The sequence below is a fragment of the Physeter macrocephalus genome, chromosome 7, assembly GCF_002837175.3.
Source record: "Physeter macrocephalus isolate SW-GA chromosome 7, ASM283717v5, whole genome shotgun sequence".
Lineage (NCBI taxonomy): Eukaryota > Metazoa > Chordata > Mammalia > Artiodactyla > Physeteridae > Physeter > Physeter macrocephalus.
Window position 1 is genome coordinate 55,744,248 of NC_041220.1, and position 27,442 is coordinate 55,771,689.

Consider the following 27,442-nt stretch of genomic DNA (forward strand, 5'->3'; position numbering starts at 1 on the left):
TCCCTGGTGGCGCAGTGGTTAAGAATCCTCCTGCTAATGCAGGGGACACAGGTTGGAGCCCTGGTCCGGGAAGATCCCACATGCCGTGGAGCAACTAAGCCCATGAGCCACAACTACTGAGCCTGCATGACACAACTACTGAAGCCCATGTGCCTAGAGCCCGTGATCTGCAACAAGAGAAGCCACCTCTATGAGAAGCCTGTGTACCGCAACAAAGAGTAGCCCCTGCTTGCCACAACTAGAGAAAGCCCACGCGCAGCAATGAAGACCCATTGTAGCCAAAAATTAAAATTAATTAATTAATTAATTTTTAAAAATCTAAAAAAAATAATTAATGTCATATAGGAAGCTCAATAAACTTTTACTGAGCCCATTAGAGATATCCAGAAGATGGCCGGAGTGAGATATTTGGCACTGGAGTTCATAATATACATCCTTAAAGATATTTGTCATGTGGGAACAGGTTAGGAAATGAGAGTAAATTATATTGCCCAGAGAGAACAGTAAAGTAAGAGGAGTAGAAGAGCAATTATGTTACCTCGTGGAGTCTGAACAATTGAGCTACAAGTGGTAACGAACAGCCTACAGAGAGAACTAAAGAAGAGAGTGGTCAAAAGACAGAACGTGCATGGAAATAGTAGGTCTAGAATCTGTATTTCGATAGGACCAAACTATTGGGAAGTGGGCCTTGGGACTGTCTCAAAGCTGCATTTGCAAAGCAAGCCCATTGGAATGACTTGCAGAAGGCCAGTGTATGCAAGTATGTAGAGTTTTCTTTAGTAGGTAGTTTGATACATTAGAGGGTTAATATAAAACACTCCTTTCTTCCTTTCCCAATTTTTCAGATAATTTATATAGTCTGTGCCTAGAGCATCACAGGCCTCCATCTGTCAGAGATGATTAGTTATTCCCTAATAACTTACAGAACATTAGAAGTCTCAATTCTAGCTGTGTACATCAAGTGAAGACTACACTGACTTGATGTACATACCCACTCATTTCCCTGCCTCCCTTACTGCTAGATGTGGCCATATGACTAAGTTCTCAAAGACATATGTACCTGATTTATTCAATCAGCTTGCCTAATATTTGTTCCCCCACTAACTGGCTTGATTATATTTTTGGCAAAAATATTACTTGTAAAATCTGGCCAAATTATTTAATGCTTCACTACAAGTATAAGCAAAATCATATTTGAAGATTGAAAGTAAGAAGAAAATTCATAGAGTAATGTTACTGACCCTAATTTAACATCTATGTACACTAGTTGTTAAATTAATAAGATATTAAGAACCTAAATATTTTATGTGCCCCTCCTTCTCCCTCCCCTCTTGTTTGCTGGAATGCAGGCCAAGTGCTGGCAAGCCCTCTTCAACCTCAAGGACATGGGCACTACCTTAAAAATGGCAGAGAAACAAGAAAGAGGAAGCCTAGGTCTCTGACACCACAACAATCATACCCTTGGATGTCTTCCACCACAATTGTTAAATGAGAGAGAGGATGAGGTGGTACTTTCATTTTGTCTTGTCTGCTTTCCTACTTGCTCACTCCAGAGAGCAGTCTTTAGTTGGTGCTTAGCTTAATAACTTTTCTAAGAACTAACCATAATATTAGTATATTTATGTAATTTTATATATGTATATATTACATGTATAACTATATATGTTATATATATACACATTATATATTAGTATATAGTACACCATATACTATGTACACACTATTTTGTGTATATATATATGTATATATATATAATGTTACATATATAATATTTTGATTAGACTTATGGAGCACATAAAATATTTACTTAAAACTTTTTAAATGATCGGACATCTCTTAATCCCAAATCTTCCAAGGCATCCACTTCCCTAGTCATTGAATTCTGGGAAAAAAATAGCTAGTATCAGACTGTTTCTGTGTATTTATGTATTTAACCCCAAACACACACAAACGTACCCACTCATTTATAATATATGTCTATATCCACACAAATAGGTGTATTTGCTTCAAAACTATATTTATTAATCCATTCAGTTAGAAAATGTGCCAGACACTTTGCTAGACCTTAGCAACACAAGGTAAACAAAAAAGATGTTATTCTTACACTCAAAGAGGTTACACAGTCTGTTTGAGGAGAAGGGAAGGTAAACAATGGTTTATATTATGATATGTTATGTTCTGGGAATATTCAGGGTGCTCTCTGATAACCTGGAAGGGACAGTCAACACAGACTTGGTATATTAATTGATCCTCATAGCTTGAGGCTCCACCACTGATGCCCCAGAGTTCCTGAATATTCATATGCATGTATGTATATGTACTTTCACATACACTGATTGCAAATAAATTGCAGTCTGTATCCATGAAGGTTCTTAATATCTTATAATTTAACAACTAGTGTGCATAGATAATAAATTGGAGTCAGTAACATTATTGTATGAATTTTCTTCTTACTTTCAATCTTAAAATATTATTTTTCTTATGCTTGTAGTGAAGCATTAAATAATTTGGCTAGACTTTACAAGTAATATTTTTGCCAAAAATATAATCAAGCCAGTTAGTGGGGGAACAAATATTAGGCAAGCTGATTGAATAAATCAGGTACATATGATTAAAAACTTGGTTGATTTCTTGAATTTTCCTGTTTTTAACAAGTTATTTTTAAATGATGTCGATATAGTGATATCACAATACTCTGACCTTATATTATAATTCATTTTAATTCAATGTCTTCAAAGTTCTTCTTTTAAGATGCAGTTAGCAGGAACACAGTGAACTGTTAGAGCATCTGTTTCAAATTTAATTGTGCTGGCCAAATGCAGAGATTTATGAATTTGCCTTGTTGACTATCAGTCATCTGCTGATATCAGTTCATTCTTTACTTCCAGAAGGTTGTCTATATTATATTGATTCATTACCTTGCTAAATGTTACCTAGCTTTTCTGATTAACTGTCAAACTCAACTACCCAGACACAACCAGAAACCTAGAAGAGAAAAAATACATGTATGACTAATAACATGGGAAGTTATAAAAAATCATGTATTAAAATCAAGGCGCTGAGCTTCAGGTTTTAGCACTGACATGTGAAGAGCTTGCAAGCTGTCACTCCCATCCTTACAATAAGAAAAAGCTAAACAAATGAAAATTAAGGACTTTTACTGCATTCGTACAAGAAATAAGGTGACAGGCAAACTGCCATCCCACATTGTGAAGAGGCAGACACACTGAGAGACACAGCTAAGATTTTCTTTTTACCTGAAAGAGATGCTGCTTAAGCATCTGGTAGAGGCACTTGAATGGTCATTGTCATGAATTGTTAGAAACTGAGCGTGTACTCATGTGAAGGTAAGAAACTCCTAAGGCCACAGTCTTATGGGGGATCCCCACATATTCGTGAGCTTTACCTCCCCGGAACCCCACTAGATTCTCAAGGGAAAGATCTGAGAAATATCCATTCTTGACAATGGCAGAGGAAAGGGCAAGGGAGAAGAAGCTTTTTGAAATATACCCAGAGCCTTCTCCATAGCCAAAGCCCGTGTCCAGGGGAAGGGACTTGGCCAGAGCCTCATCCCAGCTGACAGAAGGCCAGTCCTACCACTCCAGGCCCTCTAGTCTTACTCTCTCACCTAAGGAGGTTTGAGGAAATGAAATACTATCAACAGAGATCAGAGCATCAAGGAAATAGATTGGGCATGCTACAGCCACTTCAAGGAATAAGCAGAATGGGGAAGAAAGCTGTTCAAGTGGAGAAACACTTGTGAAGCTACAGTCTGAGACACGGGCTACCTAAAAGCCTGAGATCTAATCAGAAGATTATAGACCAGTCTCCCTCCAGTACACCTTACCACCACGCCAAGGTAACGCCTGTAGAATAGCAACAGCTTACAACAGAAAGAGCTGAAGACACAGACTCCCTGGGAGGAGGAGTAGCTAGGGAAGTCCAAAGTCAAAAGGGGAAGCCACAGCAAGAACACAAAAAACCTTGAATCCTGCGGCACCTATAATGACAGCAAACATTAAACACAGCCAACCTCTAGCTAAGTTAACATAAATCCTACCCTTAAGGTCTATTTATCTCAGTTCCTATTACCCAAATCAACATGATCAGCTTTCAACAAAAATTTATCAGTGATGCATGCCAATTATATCTTAATAAAACTTGGGGAAAAATTTAGAAGGCATGCCAAAAGGAAAAATAAAAAACAAAACACAGTTGGAAAAGAAAAAGCAAACAACAGAGCCAGACTCAGACATGCCAGGGATGTTGGAATTATTAGGCAAGGAATTTAAAATAACTGATTAATATGTTAATGTCTCTAATGGAAAAAGGAAACAACATCCAAGAAGAAATCAGTTCTATAAACAGAGAGATGGAAACTCTAAGAATCAAAAGGAATGATAGAAATTTTTAAAAAAACAACACAATAACAGAAATGCCTTTAGTAGGCTCATCAATCAACTCAATAAGGCTGAAGAATGAATCACTGAGCTTGTCTGTAGATCATTAGAAACCTCACAGACTGAAATTCAAACAGGAAAATAAAATTGAATAAACAACAACAAAAACAAAACAACAAAGCATTCAGGAACTGTGCTACCATTTTAACAGGTGTTAAACATAGGTTTAACATAGTCATAATTGGAATATCAGAAGAAGAAGACAGTAAGAACAGAAGAAATATTTGACATTAACAGGTTGAAACTTGCCAAATCTTAATGACCAAACCATAGGTCCAAAAGCTCAGAGAACACCAAGAAGGATAAATACAAAACAATCAAAACAAACAATAAACATACCTAGTCATATCGTATTCAAACTACAGTAAAAAAAGGCAAACAGAAAATGTTGGAAAAAAATAAAGAAAAAAGCAACCACCTTAACTATAGAGGAACAATAGCCAGAGTAATCTTTTAAACAAGAAATACTGACCATGTCACTAACCAATTTAAAATGGACTCTATAAAGCTTTCCCATTGCTCTTGAAAAGAATTTATATCACCTGAACACCATCAAACAGGCCCTGGATAGTCTGGCTCTTGCCTCCCCCCTCTCCTCCTCTTCACAAAACCCTTCTCTTCTGCCTTCCCACCTTGCAGGATTCTCTCCATGCCTCACAATGCCGTGTTTTCCCATGTCTCTGGGCTGGGTCCTGTGCATATTCTTTCCTCAGTCTAGTATTATCTTCCATTGTCTGGTGACCATTTTAACTTATCCCTTCATTTCCTTGGGGAAATCTAACCCAAATTTCCATCTAGGTAGGTCACCCTGTTACAGTTCATCATAGACCCCGCCCAGTTGTGATGTTATGTTACTTTGTGCTCTTTTGAAAAAATGTCTCATAGAGAACTGATTTGGTTTGGATCGCATTCCATTCACGGCTCCACAGAGCCCAGCACAGAATGGGAACTCAATGCCTACTTGCTTTATAAAAGAAGGAAGAGATTTCTTGCCATTATCCTAATAAATAAAGGCTTATCAATTACAGATCATTAGGGAAGTAGTTTCAATTAAAAAACTATTTAACGACCTCCTGCACTCTGCTATGCACTATTTATTTAAAAACTATTTAATATAAAAACTATTTAATGATCTCCTACCCTCTATTATGCACACTTTTACATTTTGGGGAGAAGAAGACAAACAAACTCTAATCCATATAGTTTATTGGGTATATACAGTCATGTAAACCAATAGAAAATTTAAAAAGGACATGACCTATGGAAGTATGCATAGGACCAGGTCATAGGTGCCTATTTTTTTTCCTTTATGGATGAAATCCTGCAGAAAGAACAAGTTGACCTGTGTGTACTGCAGCATTAGTCCAATGTGCATTCTTTAGGTGCAGGAATCTCTGCTATTTTGTTCATTGGTATGTTCCCAGTGCCTACAAAAAATACCTGCAGTAAGTAGGTACTCAATAATTTAAGAGAAGGAATAGGATTTAGCTAGGTAAAAAAGAAGGATGTGTGACAAGGAAAAGATTCTAGGGAGAGGAAACCATGTGTTGAGCAAACTGACAGAATATGAAAATGACTTCATTCTGATCGCAGAGGCCTTTCATTGAGAAAGGGACATCAAGAAACAAAGGGTTTGTGGAAAGGGATATGAGTTTTGGATTTATTAAATCCATGATGTATTCAGGTAAGCATGAAGAAAAATTTGTAATCCCTCAGAGTGTTGTCTACATTATAATTAACCTTTCAATCATGTTCTTCTAGATTATAATCAATAGTTCACAAATTTTAAATTAGTGGAATTTGAGATAATTAGGTTTTAGGACAATGATATGCTATCCAAGTTCTAATTTCTGTCTCTAACACATAGAAGTTTCAACTTTTTTGTTATTCAGATGTAGTACAGTTATGCGTTAACATTTCAACCTTAAAAATAAATTAAAATTGCAACCTTTCATACTGCACTTATACTGTATTTGTAAATGTTATTATTATCATTTTGGGGGGGAAGGGGTGATTATTGCTTTGTCCATTGGGCTGAAGGGGCAGGCAGGGGTGGGGTGGGGAATCCACCATTTTGTTTCCAGGTTGTCTGTTGTTTCTGCCATTTCTAGCAGTAACCAGCAGGTGGTATCAAACAATTTTACATTTCTGTTCTATTGCAGTTTTTGTGCCTGTTTGGTTTCTGACTCTTTTTCCTAACTTCCTAACTTCCCACACCCTAACCACAAACAAGCATTTGATGGGGATAAAGGTCTCAAGGAGTATTTTATTTTATTTTTCTGACTTAAATATGTTCTGACTTTGCTTTCAGAGTGATTTTTTTTTTTCGCTCACACACTGAGGTGTCTTTTTTATAACAGAGGCATTGCTTTACATGCAGTAACTCATTTGGTTGCTATAACAACAGGATGGGAAAACACTATCCCTAATCCCCACTTTACAAATGAGGAAATTGTGGAATGAAGAGGCTAGGGAATTTCCCTAAGGTCACAAAATTAGAATTCAGGCATCTGGCCGTGAAGCCCACAGTCTCAGTCTCTGTGCTGAAATCATTTCCCCTGATTTGATTTTCTCCTTTCAGTGTATATCTTCACTCAATACTTAGCATTTCTTTACTTTGACACCATTTTCTCAGCTTCTATGAGTTGAGGTTTTTGGCACCTACACCTTGAAATAAATATTACACAGAATAAAATCAGAATATAAAATAGTTATACATTATTGTCTGTGTATGGGGAATGGTAGCATATTTTTCACATATATGCATAGAATTTTAGTGCTGAAAGCACTTTAAAATACCTGCTTTTTATTTTACTGAAAAAGAAACTTAGGCTTCCCAAAGAAGCATTGGGATTCGGTGGTCACACAGAGGTGATAAGGGAAGACACAAGTCTGTTAAAGTAATGTGGGAACATTCATTTATGGAGGCTCTACTAGGTATAGAAAAATGCCCATTGTTGGGAGATGGGCTTGTGGAAGGTTTGTGAGGTTTCTAGCTAAGTGCAGCTCTTTAATTCTTAGCTCTTTTATCTACAGTGTAATGGGACCAGGCTAGACTCAATAAGCAGGCAGAAAAGCTGACGTATGAGAATCTTACCCCTCCAGTAAAAGGAAAAAAGGGAAGGAAGGGAGGGAAGGAGGAAGGAGCTTATAGTCCACGTTAACAATTTTAATGTCAAGTTTCCACAATCAGATGAAAGAAAATAAAATTTAAATATAGGGAATATTTGAATATGGGGAAAAAGAACCTCATAGTAGATTCATATTGAAATTGCTATAATGTTTTATTGGCTTGAATGAGTAGACTCAAATCTAATTTTAATCTAGCAGTATAGACTTAGAATCATAGTTAAATTTATAGTTGGCCATAATTTGAACATGCATTTTTTGTAGATTTTCTTTAAGTTAATCAACACTAATGTATCTATCGGTCGTTCCCAAGAATTCACACTTGAATTAGAAAAGATTAAAAGTCATTAAGTATCTCTTGTTTAAATCAAAAATTTTGTATTTTTTTCTTATCACAGAAGCAAAGCAGATTCACTCCAGGAAAAATTTTTAAAAATTACTTTCCTTCAATGTTAATTCCCCAAAATAACTAATATTATTGTCTTAGATTGTATCCTTAGAGATTTTGTCCTTTTATATTTACCTGATAGAATACCAAAAAAAATAAAAGAATGAAAAATCAGTCACAAGTCCAGTTCTGTTTCATCATTCCAAACCAAGTTACCAAAGTGGTAACTTAAGATGAGTGTCTTTTCTGATTTTTTCTTTTTACTAAGTTCATGCAGTATATCTATATTGATGCACAAATCCATTTGTGTGTATTTTAATGAATCTTGAATCATGAAACACTTTTAAGCAAAATGTATTGTAGATTTTTTGCTGTCAATGTATAGCCCAACTTTATTATTTTCAATATTGTATTGGTATTACTAATGTAGGTATTCAACAATTTATTAAACTATTTCCCAAACACTGACTATGCCACTTTTGCCACTTTCTTACTTTTATAAGCAGTGTTCATGTAAAGGGCCTTGTGTATCATTTACCTTTAAATATTTTTCTGTTATCATTTAAGTAAAGTAGATTTCTGATAGATGCAATAGTAATAACAATGAAAAAGAGAAGTAAAATAAGTAACATTTAATAAATTCCTACAATGTTCCAGGCTTTGTGGTAAATGCATACTTAACCATCACAACGTTCTTCTGAAGTAGATATAGTCTAAAATTCTATTTTGAAGATGAACATAATGAGAATAGTTGAGAAACTTGCTCAAAATCACACAGGCAGCAAGTAATGGAGCCAGAATTCAAACACAAGCCATCTGATGATAAGGCCTTCTGAGGAAATATCTATACTGTTATCCAGTATTTTATACTGCCCTGGCTTATCTAGAAAGATAACTCCTAGGTCTCAGGGTACACCCTCAAAATGCTAGAAGTGACATCACCAAAAACTGTGGAATAAGAAATACTAAAATCCCACATCTTCATAAAAGCAATAAGAAACTGGTAAAACTGTTATAATCAGCTTTTTCAGAACTTTGGAAACTAGCCAACAGCTTGCAATCCTGAGTACATGTATTCAAGAAAAATGGTAGAATCTTGGTAAAGAATAGTAATCTTATGGTGTTGCAACTTACATTAGTCCTATACCCACTCCCTACCTAAGTGGTAGTCTTGAAAATAAAGCCTGAATTCCTGGTACCAGAAGGAGGAAAATGGAGCTCATCCAAAAAAAATTATCATTACTTCATCTGTATGATGCCTCCCTGGAAGATCTTCTCAAAAAGCTTGTTTTTATTTCACTTGACTCAGAATTCCCCCAGTGCCAAAGCTACCACCTGAAGGATGCATACTGAAAGCATTTCCAGGCAAATATTTTAGCTGCTTCTGCCTGAGGCAGTGGATAACATCTGGGGCAAACAATGGGCTAACCAAAAGGTTTGAGAGGAAAAGCTGGTGAATGAATTGTACATAAGTGATTTGAAAAGCACTGACATATTTCCTGTAATCTAGAAGGCCACATGCATACATAGAGCTATGTGAGTACACAAAAAAAGACTGAGGAAGCTCAAAGCTCTCCCCTTTTGTTGACCTTGAGCCTCTACACAAGCAGGAAGTGGATGCGAAGGCAGAGTTGTAAACTGCCTGGTTGAATGATGAAGACATATCCCAACCTGCACACAGAATCACCTGACAAAGACTGAGAGATTTTTTTGGTTTCAAGTGTTTCAGAAAAACTCTATGCAATCATTAGATGACTACTAAGCTAAGAAAACAGAGACTTAAGTGGTCCCAAATGAAAATAATACAGACTTTACAGAATTAGTTAAGAAAAGTCACTAAACAAACAGAGACAATAAATACAACAAGCAGCAATTGACAAAAGACCCTGGAGAGGGCAAGAATATGATTTCCAGAATTGCCACATTACAGTATTCAAAGTCCAGTTTACAACAAAAATATAAGTTCTGCAAATTAAAAAAAATTATAGCCCATTTACCAAAAAAAAAGATTCATTAGAAACTGTACCTAAGGAAGCCCATGTGTTGGGCTAAGTAGACAGACTTTAAATAAGCTACATTAGTTAAAATAGAAGAGCTAAAGAAAACCATGTCTAAAGAATGAAAGAAGAGTATAATAATGATGTCTCACCAGAGAATATCAAATCAATAGATAGAAATTATAAAAAGTAAACAAGTAGAAATTCTGTAATTCAAAAGTACCATAACTGAAAAGAAAAATTTACTAGAAGAGCTTAACATTAGATTTAAGCAGTCAGAAGAAGGAATCAATGAATTCAGAGATAGGTCAATTAAGATTCTTAAGTATGAGGAACAGAAAGGAAAAAAATGAGGAAAAATAATCAGTGCCCAAGACACTTGAGGCATATTATCAAGCATGTCAGTATATGTATAATGGTAGTCACAGAAGGAAAGGATAGAGATAAAGGTTTTAAAAATATTTGAAGAAATAGTGGCCAAAAACTTTCAAATTTAATGAAAAACACAAATCAACACATTCAAGAAGCTCAGTAAACCAGCAGTAGAATAAATTTAAAGAGACCCACGAATAGATACATCCGAATCAAACTGGAATAAAAGAGAATCTTGAAACCGTTTAAAGAAAAGTGATGCCTCATGTAAAGAGAACTCTCAATATGATTAACAGCTAACAAATCATCAGAAAGCATGGAGGCCGGGAGACAGTAAGATATCATATTCAAAGTGTCAAAAGAAAAAGACTCTCAAACAAGAACTCTATATGCATCAAAACTACACTTCAAAAATTAAGATATTCCCAGATAAACAAAAAATGAATGAGTTTTGTCAATGGCAGAACTGTCACACAAGAAATGCTAAAGAAAACCGTTAAGGCTGAAATGAAAGGACAGTAACTCAAATCCAGAGAAAGAAATAAATAACAGGTGAATATAAAAGACAGTATAAATATGTATTTTTTTGTTTGTAAGTCCTTATTTCTGATTTGAAAGACAACTGCACAAAGCAAGAATTGTACATCTATATTGATGGGCACACAATGTAAAAATGTAATTTGTGGTAATAACAGCATAAAGATGGGCATGGAGCTATAAAGGAGCAATTTTTAGTATACTCTTGATATTTAGTTTGTATTAATTCAAATTAGACATTTTAATCCCCAAGGGCAAACACTAAGAGAATAACTCAAACACATATAGTAAAAGAAATAGCAAGGGAATTAAAATGGTACATTAAAAAATATCTAACACAAGATAAGGAAGTAATGAAGGAACTAAAAAACAAAAATATAAAATACCTATAGAAAATGGCAGAAGTAACTTTTCTCTTACCAGAAATTATGTTATATGTGAATAGATTAAATCCATCAGTTAAAATGCAGAAATTGGCTGAATGGATAAAAAACAAAAAATAAAAAATGATCCTACTATATGCTGTCTACAAGAGACTAACTTTAAATTCAAAAATACAAATAAGAGTAAAATAAAAGGATGGAAATAGTATATAACCAAAAAAAGAGCTTGATTGTTCACACTGATAACAGACAAAATGGATTTTGAAGCAATAAACTTTCCCAGAGGCAAATAAGAATATAAAATAATGATAAAAGAGTCAATCAAGAAGTTATAACAATTATAAATATATATGCACTCAGCAAAAAAGCCTAAAATACATGACTATAAATTGACAAAATTGAAGGGAGAAATTAACAGTCCAAAAATAATAGTTGAAGAGTTCAATGCCCCACTTTCAATAGTGGCTAGAACTAGAAGATAGAAGACCTGAATGTCAGTATAAGCCAGCCATATCTAGCAGACATCTATAGAATACTCCACCCAAAAAAAGCAGAATGTACATTCTTCTTAAGTGTACATGGAACATTCTTCAGGAAGACAATGCATTAGTCCACAAACAATTCTCAATAAATTTAAAGATTGAAATCATACAATGCATGGTCTCTGACCACAATGGAATGAAATTAGAAATCAATAATAGATAAAAATTTGAAAATTTACAAATATGTAGAAATTAAATAAGAAACTTCTAAATAACCATTGGGTCAAAGAAGAAATCACAGAGATAGTAGAAAATACTTTAGAATGAATGGAAATGAAAATACAACATACCATAACTTGTGGGATACAACAAAGGCATTTCTCAAAGATAATTTTATGGTTGTAAACATCTACATTATTTTTTTTTAGATCTCAAATTAATATCCTGACTTTCCACCTTAAAAACTAAAAAAAAAAAGTGCATATGCAACCCAAAGCAAGAAGGAGGGAATTAATAAAAATTAGAACAGAGATAAATGGAATAGAGAATAGAAATAACCATAGAGAAAATCAACATAGAACCACAAGTTGGTTTTTGAAAATGTCAACAAAATTGTCAAGTCTTTAGCTAGACTGATCAAGAAAAAAAACAGAGAAGACTCAAAATTTTAAAATCAGGAAATAAGAGGGCACATTACAACTGACCTTGTAGAAATTAAAAGAATTATAAGGGAATCTGTGAACAACTGTATGCCAAAAAATTATATAACCTGGACGAATTCCTCAAATCAGAAAGTTACCAAAGCTGACTGAAGAATCTGAATAAATCTATAACAAGTAAAGCCATGAAGTGGGTAATCAAAAAAATCAATAAAAGCCTAAGGCCGATGGCTTTCCTGGTTAATTCTACCAAATATTGAAAGAATTAACACCATTCTTTCTCAAAGTCTTTGAAAAAATAGATGAGGGAACTTCTTGACTCATTCTATGGAGCCATTTTGCCAAGATACCAAAACCAGACAAAGAAATCACAAGGGAAATAAAAAACCCTGCAGGTCAATATCCCTTATGAATAAAGATGTTAATGTCCTCAACAAGAAACTAACAAACTGAAACCAGCCACATATAAAAAGGATTGCACACTGTGACTAAGTAGAATTTATCTCAGGAATGTAAGGTTGGTTCAACATACAAAAAGCAATCAATGTAATACCAAACATATTTATGAAATATGAAAAAACACAAAATCATCTCAGTAGATTCTGAAAAACAAAATGAAACATCTTTCATGATAAAAACAGTCAACAAACTGGCACTAGAAAAGGACTTTTTTAACCCAACAAAGAGGATCAAAGAAAAGCCCACAGCTAACATCACACTTAGAGGTGAAAGATTAAAAGTCTTTGCTCTAACATCAGGAACAAAACAAGGATGTCTGCTTTCACTAATTCTATTCAACATCATACTTCAGGCTTTAGTTAGGGCAGTTAGGCAAGAAAAACAAATAAAAGGCATCCAATTTGGAAAGGAAGAAGTAAAACTCTATTTGCAGATCACATGATCACATGTTCTTATACATAGAAAAATTTATTAAACCACATAAAAACTATTAGATCTAATACATTCAGCAAAGTTTCAGGGTACAAGCTCAACATTAAAAAAATCAGTTTTGTTTGTATACACTAGCAATGACCAATCTGAAAAGGAAATTAAGAAGAAGATATTTTTATTTATGTAACAGCCAAATGAATAAAATGCCTATAAATAAGTTTAAAGATGAAAAACTTGTATACTGAGAACTATAAAATGTTGCTGAAAGAAATTAAAGTTCTAAATAAATGAAGATTATATATGTATGTGATTAAAATGGATAGATATGTATCCCATGTTTGGGAATTGGAAGACTTAATGTAGTTAAGATGGTAATACTTCCCCAAACAAGGAATTCAATGCAGTACCTATCAAAACTCCAATGACCATTTTTGAAAAAATGAGCAACTGACCATAAAATCATAGGAAAGTGTAAGGGACCCTGAAAAACTAAAACAATCTTAAAAAAGAATAAGAAATTTGGAGAACTCCTGCTTCCCAATTTCAGCACTTACTCTAAAGCTATAAGTTATCAAACTGTGAAATTTGCATAAGGACAGACATGTAGATTAAAGGAATAGAATTGAAAGTCCAGAGTAAACCTATATATCTATGATCAATTGATTTCATCAACAGTGCTAAGATCATTTAATGGGGAAAGAAAAGTCTTTTCAGCAAATGTTGCTGGGCCCACTGGCTATCCACATGAGAAAGAATGAATTTGGATATCTACCATACACAAAAATCACCTCAAAAAGGACCAAAGACCTAAATGTAAGAACTAAAACTATAAAACTCAAAAGAAAATATAGGCCTAAATCTTTATGACCTCAGATTAGACAACAGTCTCTTAGATATTTGTAATCCCTATTAAAGAGAATGTCAATTGCTCTGCATCCTCTTCAATGCCAGGATAGTATCAATCTTTTAAAGTTTTGCTAACATTTTGCTGACAATATTGTTTTGAAAAGCTATCTCATTATTGCTTTTTTTTTCCTTGACTGCTGGTGAAGTTAAATATATTTTCATATATCGATTCATCATTTGCATTGCCATGTATATATATGTGTGTGTGTGTGTGTACAGGTGGATATGGGTTGTGTTCATGGGTATGTGTGGGTGTATCTGGCTTGTGTTCTATATAATTTTTCTCCTCTACCAAATTCTCAAAAGAAGACACCATCTAAAACCTTTCAGTTTTATGCACGCAAACACAATGTATTTCTGTAAATGTGTTTTTTAATATTGAGTCAGCAGCAGGTGAGCTAAATTTATTTTTCTACCTTTTATCCCTACTACTACTATCATGTTCCCAGATGCATTCACTCATGATTAAATAGAATTATTGCTATTTTGAACTTCTAACTCTATGGTAAGTGAGAAAAAAGGCTGTTTTATTTATCCTAAGGGAAAGTAAAAAATAAAATATAAAAAATTTCAGTATATGAATGAACATTTCTTTAACATTTCAATTGTCTTTTAATTTAATGTATCCCCTATGTACATAACTAATCCTCTCTTGAATCTCTGATAAAACAGGTAATTGTAGACATTTTGACCTGCTGATACTGTGACTGGCTTCTGAGTTATTGCTTTCTTTTCACTTAACCATTGTGACTTCCCTGACTATAGGCAGAAAAGCTTTATAATGCAAGGAACGAAATTATTTTTTAAACCAACAAAGGTATAAAATATACCTTTTTAGTGATTTAAATTTTATAAGGTTTGGGATTTAGATGCTTGTTTTATTTTCTGCAGATTCTAAGCTTCATTATGAAAGAAATTATGACCTCACAATGCTAGGCAATACAGAATTAATTTCATACTTAGATAGCTATATTTAGAATGAAGAACTTCTTAATCATAGTTCTATTGTGACTACCAGTGTGTTTGATTGGTCGTCTGCTTAGAATGATTCAAATAAATGATGAACAAATTAATGTGAGGCTTTGTGAAAGATTTTTTTAAAATTCATGTTAATGGACAATGGGTCAATTTCAAGTCCTTCTTTCCTCATAGGAAATTCTACTTCAGTTTCACCAGTCTTTCTAACCTCAGTGGTATTTAAGAGAAAAAGGAGATTCATACATACAACAATGAAAAATGAAAGCATTTCAGAGTCATCACTTCAAAAAGTATAACCATTTACAATAATTAACTTTGCACTGTTTTCTTTCTGAAGATTTTTGTTTTCTTTTTTAGTGGCTAGAGGTGGCACTGAAAGTACCTTTGGGAAAAAAAAAAAAAGTATTTCCAATGCTGTCCTGCTGGTATTTGTTGATGTTTTTGCTTCCTATCTTTCTGCAGGAGTAACAACTGTTCTAACAATGACAACTCTAAGCATCAGTGCTCGGAATTCTCTCCCCAAAGTCGCTTATGCAACTGCCATGGACTGGTTTATTGCTGTTTGTTATGCATTTGTGTTCTCTGCCCTAATTGAATTTGCAACTGTTAATTACTTCACCAAAAGAGGATGGGCTTGGGATGGAAAGAGTGTAGTAAACGACAAGGTAAGTGAGAACTTCCTTCTCACCGTGATTAAGAGAATCCCCCAACGGATTTAGCTTGCAACAGATACTGTTCCTCAAAACTGACATTAAGAACATTCAAACATAAAAGATTTCTTTCAAATTACGCTCTTGCCTGAAATCCTTTAGGAGGGCTGGTAGTATTACTTCTGTTAAAACCACTTCCTAGCATCTTTTGAGCTCTGTGTGTCAGGCACTGTGCTAAGTTTTTTATATATGTTCTCTCATGTAATCTTTACAACTTTATAACTAGGGTTTCTTTTTAATTCTCATTTTATTCTGATGAAGAAGCTATGGATGGCTGAGTGAAGTCATTTACTTGCTCAAGCTCACACAAGTTAATAAGTATACTTAAACCCAGATCTGCCTGACCATTAAATTCATGCTCTTAACCACGCTGGTTTATAGGAAAAAGATTTGGAAAAGAAAAGTGGGCATTAACTTTACCAGTTATAGAATTTCAGGCCCTGTCAAGTGGGCTGAGTTACTCTTCACCTACCCCCATCTCTGTTGCTTGGATGTAAAAGACTGGCAGCATCGTAATCTCTCCCATGTTGTATGGAATAGGTAACTAGGTAGGAATGCCTAGACATTTTAAGTTGCTCCTGCAGTCTATAAGAGAAAAAGTATTTGTTTTGAAGATTAACTTCTTTGGTAATTATTTCAGGTGTCTATTTTTAGGTTTCAGGTACTGAAGGAAGTGAGAGTTTTGTGCATTGATAAATAGCCATTCCCTTTCTTAGTCTATAGATTATTATTCATCTGTCTTAAGATGAGGCTTTGTATATATTACAATGAGATATAAAGTAGTTTAATAATAGTAAAGTGTTCTACTTGGAGAGCTCCTTTTAAATAAAATATCTACCTGAATACCCTTCCATTAAATTTGGAATAACATACTTGCTGATTTTCCTCTTCAGTTATTTGAATACAATTCTTTTTTCAAATTTCTATGACAATATTGCAGTTAAAGTGTACCAACAGCTGATGTTAGAGTTTAAAAGTCTTGCTCTTTTTCCCTAATTTTGTAAACTGTAAAAGTTCTCATAAGAGTGCTGGTTTATTTCATTTTATAAGCTATGTTTTGTATACTAATAGCCAATTAGTAAATATTAAAGGGAATCTGATTAATTTTCCATGCTTAACTTCTAGGTTATTTTACCATTTCCATTGCATTCTACTGTTTGTTGATTGATGTTTTCATTCCCCATAAAATATACTGCTTTTCCATTGCTATCTATGCAATTCCTTCTTTTTATATTAGTTACACATGCCTTTCATACTAACATTTTTTGAAGATAAAATGCTTTGTAAATAAGTCACAAAAGATAAATAGTGGTTTGTAGTGTAAATGCCCTGTGTAGAAATATACTGATATATTATTTTTAATGCGATGAGGGTGTCAATCAAATTGATATTGTGATTTGGCATATCAAATAATATGCCTTCTCACCCCCTGAACTTGGAAAAGAGAAGTACCTATAAATGCGAAAAACACATTCTTGATAATGCATTCTAAAAGCAATAACCTACTACTGATGAATACTGGATTTAACTCCACCCACATAGCAGATCACACATAGTGAAGCTAAATCTAGGTTGAAATCATTTATGTTCCAACCTAATTTGCAGGAAAACAACTAACAAATTTGTATTATTTCAGTAATAAGTGGTTCAAGTTCAGTGGATAAGTTAAAGGGAACATTATATCAGGCACCTTGCTTGTTCTTAATCACTTTTCCGCAGCTAGAGTGCCAAGCACAGTGTCAGTCACTTAGTAGGCACTTCAGAAAGTTTCGTTGAATAAAAGAATAAATAAGTTTCTGATATTAAATCTGGCAATGTAATACCAATGAGAAGACTTCTTTGCCTTCATGGAAAGTCTTTTAAAACTTTACAGTGGTGAATTTATCAATGGGTACTCAATCCATTTTCATGATTGAAATGAATCTGGGGAGGTATTTCCTAAACCTACCTTGGAAGTAACCAGGTCCTTAGAACTAAAAGGAAATCTAGTATAGTGCCCCAAACTAGCACATCTGCCTAAAAAAAATATTTCAGTGCAATTTACCTCTGCTTTAGTTATCCTTAGATTTAATTAAGTGGAGAACAATAATTTTCCTGAAATACAAAGTTTTTATCCATTGGCCAAATTGGCATCCTTTCAGTTTAACCAGACTGGAGGAAGTCCTCTTTTTTGAAGTTAGTAAACATGAGTAAATGCACTTAAATTATCTGTCAATCCAAAGAGTATATAAAAAGTTATTAAAGGTTTGTTAACTGGCAAGTATTAATTTGTCTCATAAGAATAATCACTCAGAGATTCATATTAATATTATATGTTTGAAAGAAAGAGATATGTATTTGACATACAGTTTTCATGTAGATTGTGCTCTGTTGATCTTTAATGTTAGTTTTTGCAAATAAATAAATAAATCCACTCACTTCATATTCAAGACACATTTGAGCCCTCTATTAGAAGACAAAGCCTACCTTGCTCAGTGATCTTGCACAAGTGTGTACACTATACCTTTAGCCTCAGGTGTGAAATTAGTCAACAAAATTTTATCATTCTAAAAATGTAGTGGTGGATCGAATAATCCAACTTATATGGAAGGGCAAATATTTATGCCCTTCCATATAAGAAAATATCTACTTATGCAACCTCCCAAGTTCTTCTAGAACCTTCTCTTACACTCAATGTTCTTCCACTTCCTCAAGACTTCCACCCCATCTCTTGATTCTTTTCTTCTTGTTCCTTTTTCAATCTTGAAGCATCAGTTCTTATTTTCTTCTCTTACTTCTTCAAAGCTATCTTCTCCTTTTCAATTGTCTCCTTACTTTAAGTTTCTGAAGATGCTTAATATGTTTAATTTACCATAAAGGCAAAACCAAAACTCTCTCCAGATTGTATGTCACCCATTCCCCCATTATCAGATTCCACCCTCTTTTTCTCCATTCAAGCTTTTTGAAAACATTGCTTATAATGTGTATGTTCTCACTTCTAGTTTAATTCTCAGCTCACTGTAATTCTTTCCATTCATTGTCCTATAACTTAAGGACAGCAACGACCTCTACATTTTCAGGTAAGATAATTTTCCATTTTTCTTAAGGGATCCCCATTGAACCTATTGAATACTGTTATACTCCAAGATTCCATTTCAGGCCCAAGTCAGCAACTTTTTCTCTTCTGTTAGGCCTTTAAAACAGGCCTTAGAATATCAACTTCCTTCCTCAAATCTTGGCAGCTACCACTATTCATTCTGTTCTTTGAGATTCTTTGCCTGAGTTCAGAGTAGATCCAATCTTCTTAGCATCTGCTGTTGTTTATCCCCAAAGATAGTCATTTACATTTATTTTATGTTTTTGTTTTTACTATTCATATGTGATTCTCACTTTAAGGATTTTACTGACAATACTTGTAGGAATGTCAGCAACACCAAGCACACTGTTCATTATTTATTATATCCAAATAGGTAAAACCTACTCATCTTCAGCACATATACCAATCCTCAGGAAATTTCTGAACACTTGCTCCCCACACCCCTGAATAATTAGATCACTTTATAAGTGTGTATAGTATCCTGCTCTTTTGCATTTAATTCTTTACCACAGTTTGTAATTGCACGTTTATATCCCACCTCCTTCACTGATCATAACAATGACCACGTTTATTTTAATAAATCATTTATCCTTGTCCCTTCGCACAGGGCCTAGTTAGTATATATTAGTTGCTCAATAAATATGGTATGAATTAATGAAGTATAACCAAATCACAACTATAGCCAACACCTTTATCTTACCTTCCACAGTTATTATCTACAGCTATACTCCATACCTTTCTTTTAACTTCCAAGCTCATATATCCAACCTGTTCCCTAGGCATTTCTACACGAATATGACATTTCAGTCTTTACATATCTCTTTTAAAAGGTGAAAGAAACAACAAACAAACAAAAAATCTCCTAAATGCCTATTTTTTTTTTTCATATATACCTCAGTTCATGGCAAAACCTAATCTCAGAAACCAACAACTTGGAAGTTACCCTTAAGACCTAATCAGTCATTGAATGGTGTCCATTCTCCTACCTATATGTCATAGACCATGCCTTTGCCATCTCTCATTATTTTGAGACTCTTTATTCCTCATTATCTCTAAATCATGTCTCCCTTTCATCCATCCTCTACAGTAGTGACAGAGTTATCTTTCTAAAACAAAAATCTGTTCATTTAATTTTTAAGCTCTTTAATGAATTTTTGAAAGCAATTCTTCAAGCAGCTCAGCTAATATGGTCCAAATATATAGCCTTCTCATATATTTGTTTACATGATGAATAATAAGAAATTTTGTGTGTGTGTTATTTATTGTGCACTTACTACTATGTGCCTGGGAATATTTCCATGTTAGAAATGAGGGAATATAAGATTGGTCAAGTAAAATTACTTGCTCAGGATCACACATCTAATAAGTGGTGAATCCAAGATTGAACACAAATCTAAAGTCCATGCTCATATGCTTCCTCTAGCCATTAAAAACATCTCCCAATTCCATGCCCCTACACATCTCCATGGTATTAGATGTGTTCTTCCCTCTTGCTAAAATGCCTTCTCCTTTCTTTTCTAACTGATGAACTACTTATTCCTTCAAATCTATCCAATTGTATCTAATTTCCATCCCCCCATTATCTTTCTACAGTACCTGGCATGAATTTCTTTTATGTAACCTCATTAAATTATACTTTTATTATAAACAAATCTGTTTCTAACAGTAGGTTACCTGATCTAAGAGGATAATAGTTTTGTCTTATTCATTATTTCTCTGCCAATACCTGACAGAGCAATTAGCACATAGTTTATTTGAATTAAATTTTTAAAAATACCTTTAGCCTCTTGAGATTGTTTTTATTTCTAAATCTGAGTCAGTGGTTCTACATTGGCCAAGAAAAGCATATTCTCTGGAAATACACTATATATTAAATTACTTGAAATATAGGCATAGCACCATAATATCCAAACTAACAGGAAATGTGCCATTGTTTTGTGATTCACCCCATGCAATTCATAGAAAACATCGTATTTCAAGTGTTTTTATTCATTTATACGCATTTTTAATCATCATGTCTTGTTCCAAGAGCATTTCAGGCAGTTTACCAAAAGAATGCATGTACTTAAATTATTATAATAAGATATAAATAGAAGTAGAAAATCAGAATGAAGGAAAATAGACTGCAAATATGTCCACCATTTGGGCCAGACATTAACTGTAGTTCATAGCTAGAGTATGCTGAGATTCAAATCTTGAGCTTCTTGGCTATGAGAGTAAACCATGGGTGAAACTTATCTTTCTTTAACCAAAAAATGGATGTATAAATTTTCTCAGAAAGAACGATTGTCCTATACTAAAAATCTCTTTTTTTAAATAATATCATATGGGTTTTATATTAGGGAAAGTTGGGTGCTATTGCAAGTAATGTCAACATTTTCCCAATAAAAGCAGTAATGAATTTCATATTGATGTTTCTTGTAGTCCCCTTCAATAAAAGCTGAAGGCATTACATTAATATACAACTCAGTGAAGGCAATTCTTCAAGGAGCTAAGCTAATATGGTCCAAGTATATAGCTTTCTCATGGCCCAGTTTAATCCAAGGAAAGACTTTAGAGTACTTAGAGAAGTGGATGGACTGTATAACCTTCAAACAATCTTCTGTAAGTATCACTTTTCTCAGTCAGGATGGTTAGCAGACAGTTAACAATAGCATTATCTGACAAGGGAGCATGTTGTTGTTTTACAAGTAATAGGCTTTCTAGTAGCCACAATGACTGTAAAAAAGCAACATGGTATGTAGAAAGAGCATAAATTTGCCACTTTGTAAACCTGGGGTTTTCTCCAAAGACTGTTGTATTTATGAGAGCTCCATTTCCTTATTCTAAGCTCCATTTCCTTATTCAGTCTCTGAGATTCTTTCCAACTCTGAAACTATGTGATTGTTATTTTCATTTATATCCTAGGTCACTTCACTACTAGGTGTCTATTTTTTTTTTTTTTTTTTTTTTTTGCGGTACACTGGCCTCTCACTGCTGTGGCCTCTCCCGTTGTGGAGCACAATGGTGTAAGATGTTTTGATTTCTGTAATCAGGAATTATCCAGACTTAAAATTTTAATTATATATTTAGACACTCTAATAAAGTAATAACCTCAGAATATTCTGATTCTTATAAAACATCATTTAAAAAATAGAAAGTTTAATTAGTATGGGTTATATTCCCTTTTCATTCCACTTAAGTAACAGCATCCACTGATTCTAAAGCAGCATAATTTACTTTTTTTCCCCAGATAATGTATAAAAATAAATCATTTGCTGTTTTAGTGTATAGTCATATTTTCCCACTTCACTCTTATATGTCTCAATCACAAGTGAAACAGTTTCCACAAACGTGGAAATTCCGCAGCATTGATTTTCAGTTGAGCTTATTTTATTATTTCTCAGTCTCCCGGGATAATTACATAATAGAATTGCAGAACACACTATTAGAATCTATTTCTATTAATCTAATAAATGGTTATTGTATTCTATAAAATACATTATATGCTTATATACATTATATATACCTATATACATATATTATCACAGTAATCATTCTAGTAGATGTCATTCATTTATCATGAAGCAAGCATTTTTTGAGGCTGCCCTGTGCCAGGAACTTTGCTAGGAATTCTGCATTGCCCAATCTCTGCAATTCGATATCAGTTTAAGTGATGTTTAGGTATAATTGAAATAATAATAATATAAACACTAAATGTCAGAACTTTATGGGTTAAAAAGTCCTTTTAGAAGGTTGACCTAGTAATATAAACTTGAATTGGAAAATCTTGAGAAAAAGATATTCACAAGCTTCCTCAGAGGTAAAGTCACGAGGCATGCTGTTTAAAGCAGAGGTTTGGAAGCCACACACATTTGAGTTTGTGTGCTTTTTTAGCCACTTAGTAGACAGGAGACCTGGTCATGTCACAAAACCTCTTTAGCTTCTGTTTCTGATTTTGTAACTTGGGGTTACAACATAGAACTTATTCTTATCCAGTAGTGAATTTTGTCACCAATGACACCCTTAGGCTTAACACTCAACCTGACACATCCTAGGGCTCACAAGGTTTTAGTTATCATTGCTACCAGTTATATGCTTGAGGATTACCCTCCATGTGTAACATGGGAAAAGCTGTTTTATAGCTTTCATAAAGCTACAAATGGTAATCCCTCACCCCTTTTCCTTTTATGCTCCAGCCAGGTCTGGAAGAATGCCTTATCAGCAAGGGAAAGAGGTGAGGGAGAAACCCAGTGCCAGTGAAGGACAGGAAATGTGGGCCTGTTTACAGATCCTCCTGGGCTTTCAGAGGCCCTTTGTTATCTTATTTTACTTGGACATTTTGAGAATTCTTATTCAAAATACTGATACTTGAAATTCTGTTCTAGGTCAATTGGTCCTATAAATCTGTTGATTTACACAATTCACTATTTTGGATAATTCATTGCTGGCTCAAATTTGTTTGCATTTAGATAACTAGCAATGAGTTTGTATTAGCACAGAAGTGCAGTTAAATAGTTTTCCAGGTTTCATTAAATATTATTATTTAATGTTGAGTAAATATTTTCAGGTTTCATTAATTTGGCTATTACATGCCTACCTCATGGAAGGAATCATGCTAAGGTTATAATGGTGAACAAGACCGAAATAGCACCAGCCTTCACTGAACTTAGATTCTAATAGGAAAGGAAGATGTCAGTCAAATAATCACACAACTAAAGATAGAATTTACTCATTTTGAAAAATGACATGATGGAAGTTACTGGGTGCTCTAAAAGAGTATAGATGGGGAGCCAGGATGACATTAGATAGAGTGGTTAGGAAGTACTTTCTGAGGAAGTGACGCTTCAACCAAGACCACAATATGAGAGGGTATTGATCACGTGGAAAATGGGATGGAGGGAAACCATTCCAGGATGAGGAAGTGAAACCACTAGGTGGCATTTCAGGGGACTCCGAGTTCCGGTTCTTTATGTCTCAGTGCAGAAAGAATTAAGTGAGAGACAAAGAGATAGATAAGAAGTGATGTATTAGAATAGGATGCTTGTGAGGCTTACAGGTAGGCAGGCCAGAGGGTGCTGTGCCCCGAGAACTTAGCGGGCTACAGTTTTATAATCAAAGGAACAGTGCGAGGGGGAAAAAACCCCATTCTTCCTCATTCTTGAGTAGATGTCATGCTTCCATTATCAATTCCTCCTCCATGTCAGGCAGGTGAGTTTTCTTGTCCCTACATGGTCAAGCTGGGACTGTCATGCCTCAATGGAAATGAGCAAAAAGGCAGTAACCTATGCTAAAAATGTGAAATCATCTCAGGTTTCAGTATGTCACCTTTCCTTATATTTTTGTTTTTAGTGTGCATATAGGAACGTGTCCTAGGAAACATTAACTTACTGAGCTCACTGGGCAGGATGTGGGTCTCATGCCACCATTGTTTTATTGTTTGGGGGCATGTCTCATGCTTCTGTTTCATGGTTTTGTTGCTAAGCAAGCCTGCTTGGTTTTGTGGCTAAGCAAACCTGCTTTCTAGAGTGTTCATTAACTTACAGGAGTCTCCCATACTTTTTTCTTCACTTACAGTCCCCTAGTGGGATTAACTATTTAATTACGTACTTTGTCCCTTTACTCTGGCCCTATCAGAAGTAGCATAGCCAAAGGCATCAAACAAAGAAGTCCTCCAAATGCAAGTTATTTCAGTGAGACTAGTATATAATGAACAAAAAAAGACACCATGGCAGGAAGTGTTGATTTTATTCTAAGTTCCATGAGATAGTATTTAAGAGATTTAAGCAGACAGGTGACCCCATCCAATTTATGTCTTTAAAAAGTCCCTATGGGGGTTGTAGTAGTTTGACTAATGATTGGATGAGGTCAAGCCAAGTGGAAGAGTACAAAGGAATGCTGCTTGGTCCAGGCAGGAGAAAACTGTGACCCAGACTAAAGTGGGTGAGAACTGAACTGGGAAGTATAAGGAGAAACATGTTGTGGATAAGCTAGGCAGAAATCCAAAAGTTTGTATTTCATCTTCCTTCTATGTTCTTAGTATTTATTACACTAACATCTGTATATGGATACAATTTCCTACCATCTGAGTAAAACATTACTGTATGATTTTGACATGAAGGGGAGAAATCCTATTATCAAGTTAAAGAAATTAAATTATTAATTCAAAATTTGAGATCATTCACTGTAGATGATCATTCCTCGTGTTAAATTATGTCTACATTTCATTTATTCATTCACACATTCATTCAACAAATATTTGAGTGACTTGTAAGAGTCAGAAATGTGTCATTTGTTAAAGTTGTATTTTTGATTGTCAGTGTTCCATGTAAACAACAAGAAAATGGTTCTCTAGGAAAATGATATCATTGATTTACTCTGGGGGCTTCCTCTCCTTCATGGTTTTAGGACTTAATAAACTACATTTATTTCCCTAAATTCCTTGTTTCTAATGGATAATGATGCTTATCAAGATACTTTTCTTCAGAATTTGAACTGGAGTTTGGAAAATGTTAAGAAGCAGACTCAACCCACATTCTGTTAATTCTTGTATTTTTCAATAGAAAAAAGAAAAAGCCTCTGTCATGATACAGAACAATGCTTATGCAGTTGCAGTTGCCAATTATGCCCCGAATCTTTCAAAAGACCCAGTTCTCTCCACCATCTCCAAGAGTGCAACCACGCCAGAACCCAACAAGAAGCCGGAAAACAAGCCAGCTGAAGCCAAGAAAACCTTCAACAGTGTTAGCAAAATTGACAGAATGTCTAGAATAGTTTTCCCAGTTTTGTTTGGTACATTTAATTTAGTTTACTGGGCTACATACTTAAATAGAGAACCTGTATTAGGGGTCAGTCCTTGAATCTAGACACAGGTTGTCTTTGGGGCGTATAGCAACATTAAACCTGGTTTGTTTTGCCATGTACAGTCTGACTAATAACTGCTAATTTGTGAACCAACATGTACAGTATGTATATAGCAACATAGCTTATAGACCTCTAATAGAGACACGCATTTGCTAACTTGTGGTACTGCAGGCAGAAAGCACTCCATGCCCAAAAGGCCATTGCCTTTTTAAAAGATTTACCCTAGGAACCGTTTTAAAGTGGATTTCAGATGACCTGATTTATTTTCTCTTTTCCTAACAGTGATGAAAATGGAGATCCTACACCACATTTTATGGACCCTTTTGATTTAGGTCTTACATAGGAGTATTTTCTACTGTTGCCTAACTATAATGTAAATATTGTCGTTCCAAGACGAATTCCTCTAAATAACAGAACCTCATATCTGCAACATCAGTTCCCTTCCCGAGTGCTCAGAATCCCTGCTAGTATAATTGGAAGCTTAGTACACATCAGAAGAAAAACTAGAGATTTGAAATCAGCTTTTAATTACTCTGTATAGTGTCTATAGCCATGCACATATTACAGCATGACAAATTCAAATAATTATGAGTCACCCTGACAGGATGTTCATTATGCCTAGAATTTAATAACTATTGGAATGTCATGGTCATCACATTTTTAGCATCAGAGTTTATTTGAAAGTAATAATTGAAATCCTACAGATTATTTTAATCATTGAAAACTACCTTAAATTTAAAAACGAGACAATAAATAGGTCTTACTCTTTCCAGTATGTGTTGTATTGAAATTGATCAGCTAAATTTTCTTGGTGCTGGAGACTGGAAAAAACATCCAGTTTGGCTGCTGTGGAGCAACATTCATACTGGATTAGAAAATTGTGCCAAAAACTCCCATCAATGAGAATTCATAGGTGTCACAGAATATATATATTAGCACTTATACGATTCTCTCCTTTCCTGTTTACTGCAAATTCTGCCTTAAGGCTTCTTTTCATCAGGACTCAGAAGCCACTAATTACAAAGGAAAGGGCAGTTAATTGGCACATTTTTCTGTCTTGAAAGCAGCTCTTTCAGATAAGAATTCATGTAAATCTGCTTTTGTAAATTGCAACTTTAAATTTCTCTGACTCAAATTTGCAGCTTTGTATACCTGAAGAGGTTTTGGTAGGAGTTGAACATTTTTAAACTGAAACTTTAAAGCATCACCAACAGATTGCGGATTAGTTCACATGCACAGACATCACACACACACATACACATACACACACACACACATGCACACACAATTAGCTCAATTAGGATACACACACAAACATGTAGCTAAATTAGAAACCACAATTTTCAATTTTATATAATTACTAATTATTAATGAGTAAAATTCATTTTCCTTTCAGTATTTAAAAAATACTCTTTATGTCCCTGAAATATGTTAACAGAAATTAATAGTTGTGTCTCATGCCTAGATTCAACATTTTGGGCAAACTTAAAATCCTTTTGACTCACATATACATTAGCAGTTATTAGTTGACTTTTACTAATAGATACACCTATATGATGGTGTTTTTGTAGAAACGTAAGTAGTCAAATAGTGGCATTTCTTGCAGTTTTGTACAGTATTTCAGTATAGTG

At 34.4% G+C, this 27,442-nt stretch overlaps 1 protein-coding gene across 2 annotated transcripts in view; it reads left to right on the top strand.

The window, feature by feature from the left end:
- Positions 1-27,037, top strand: part of GABRA2 (gamma-aminobutyric acid type A receptor subunit alpha2) — a 128,153-nt gene extending 101,116 nt beyond the window's left edge. The window contains exons 9-11 of one of the 2 annotated variants that reach the window (XM_024132029.2): positions 15,645-15,847; positions 21,393-21,572; positions 25,511-27,037. In XM_024132029.2, the coding sequence (XP_023987797.1) occupies positions 15,645-15,847; positions 21,393-21,572; positions 25,511-25,807 (680 nt within the window). In that variant the 3' untranslated portion in view covers positions 25,808-27,037. The remainder of the gene's footprint in view (positions 1-15,644; positions 15,848-21,392; positions 21,573-25,510) is intronic. The other variant, XM_024132028.2, reaches the window with a different exon arrangement.
- Positions 27,038-27,442: the final 405 nt, after the last annotated feature.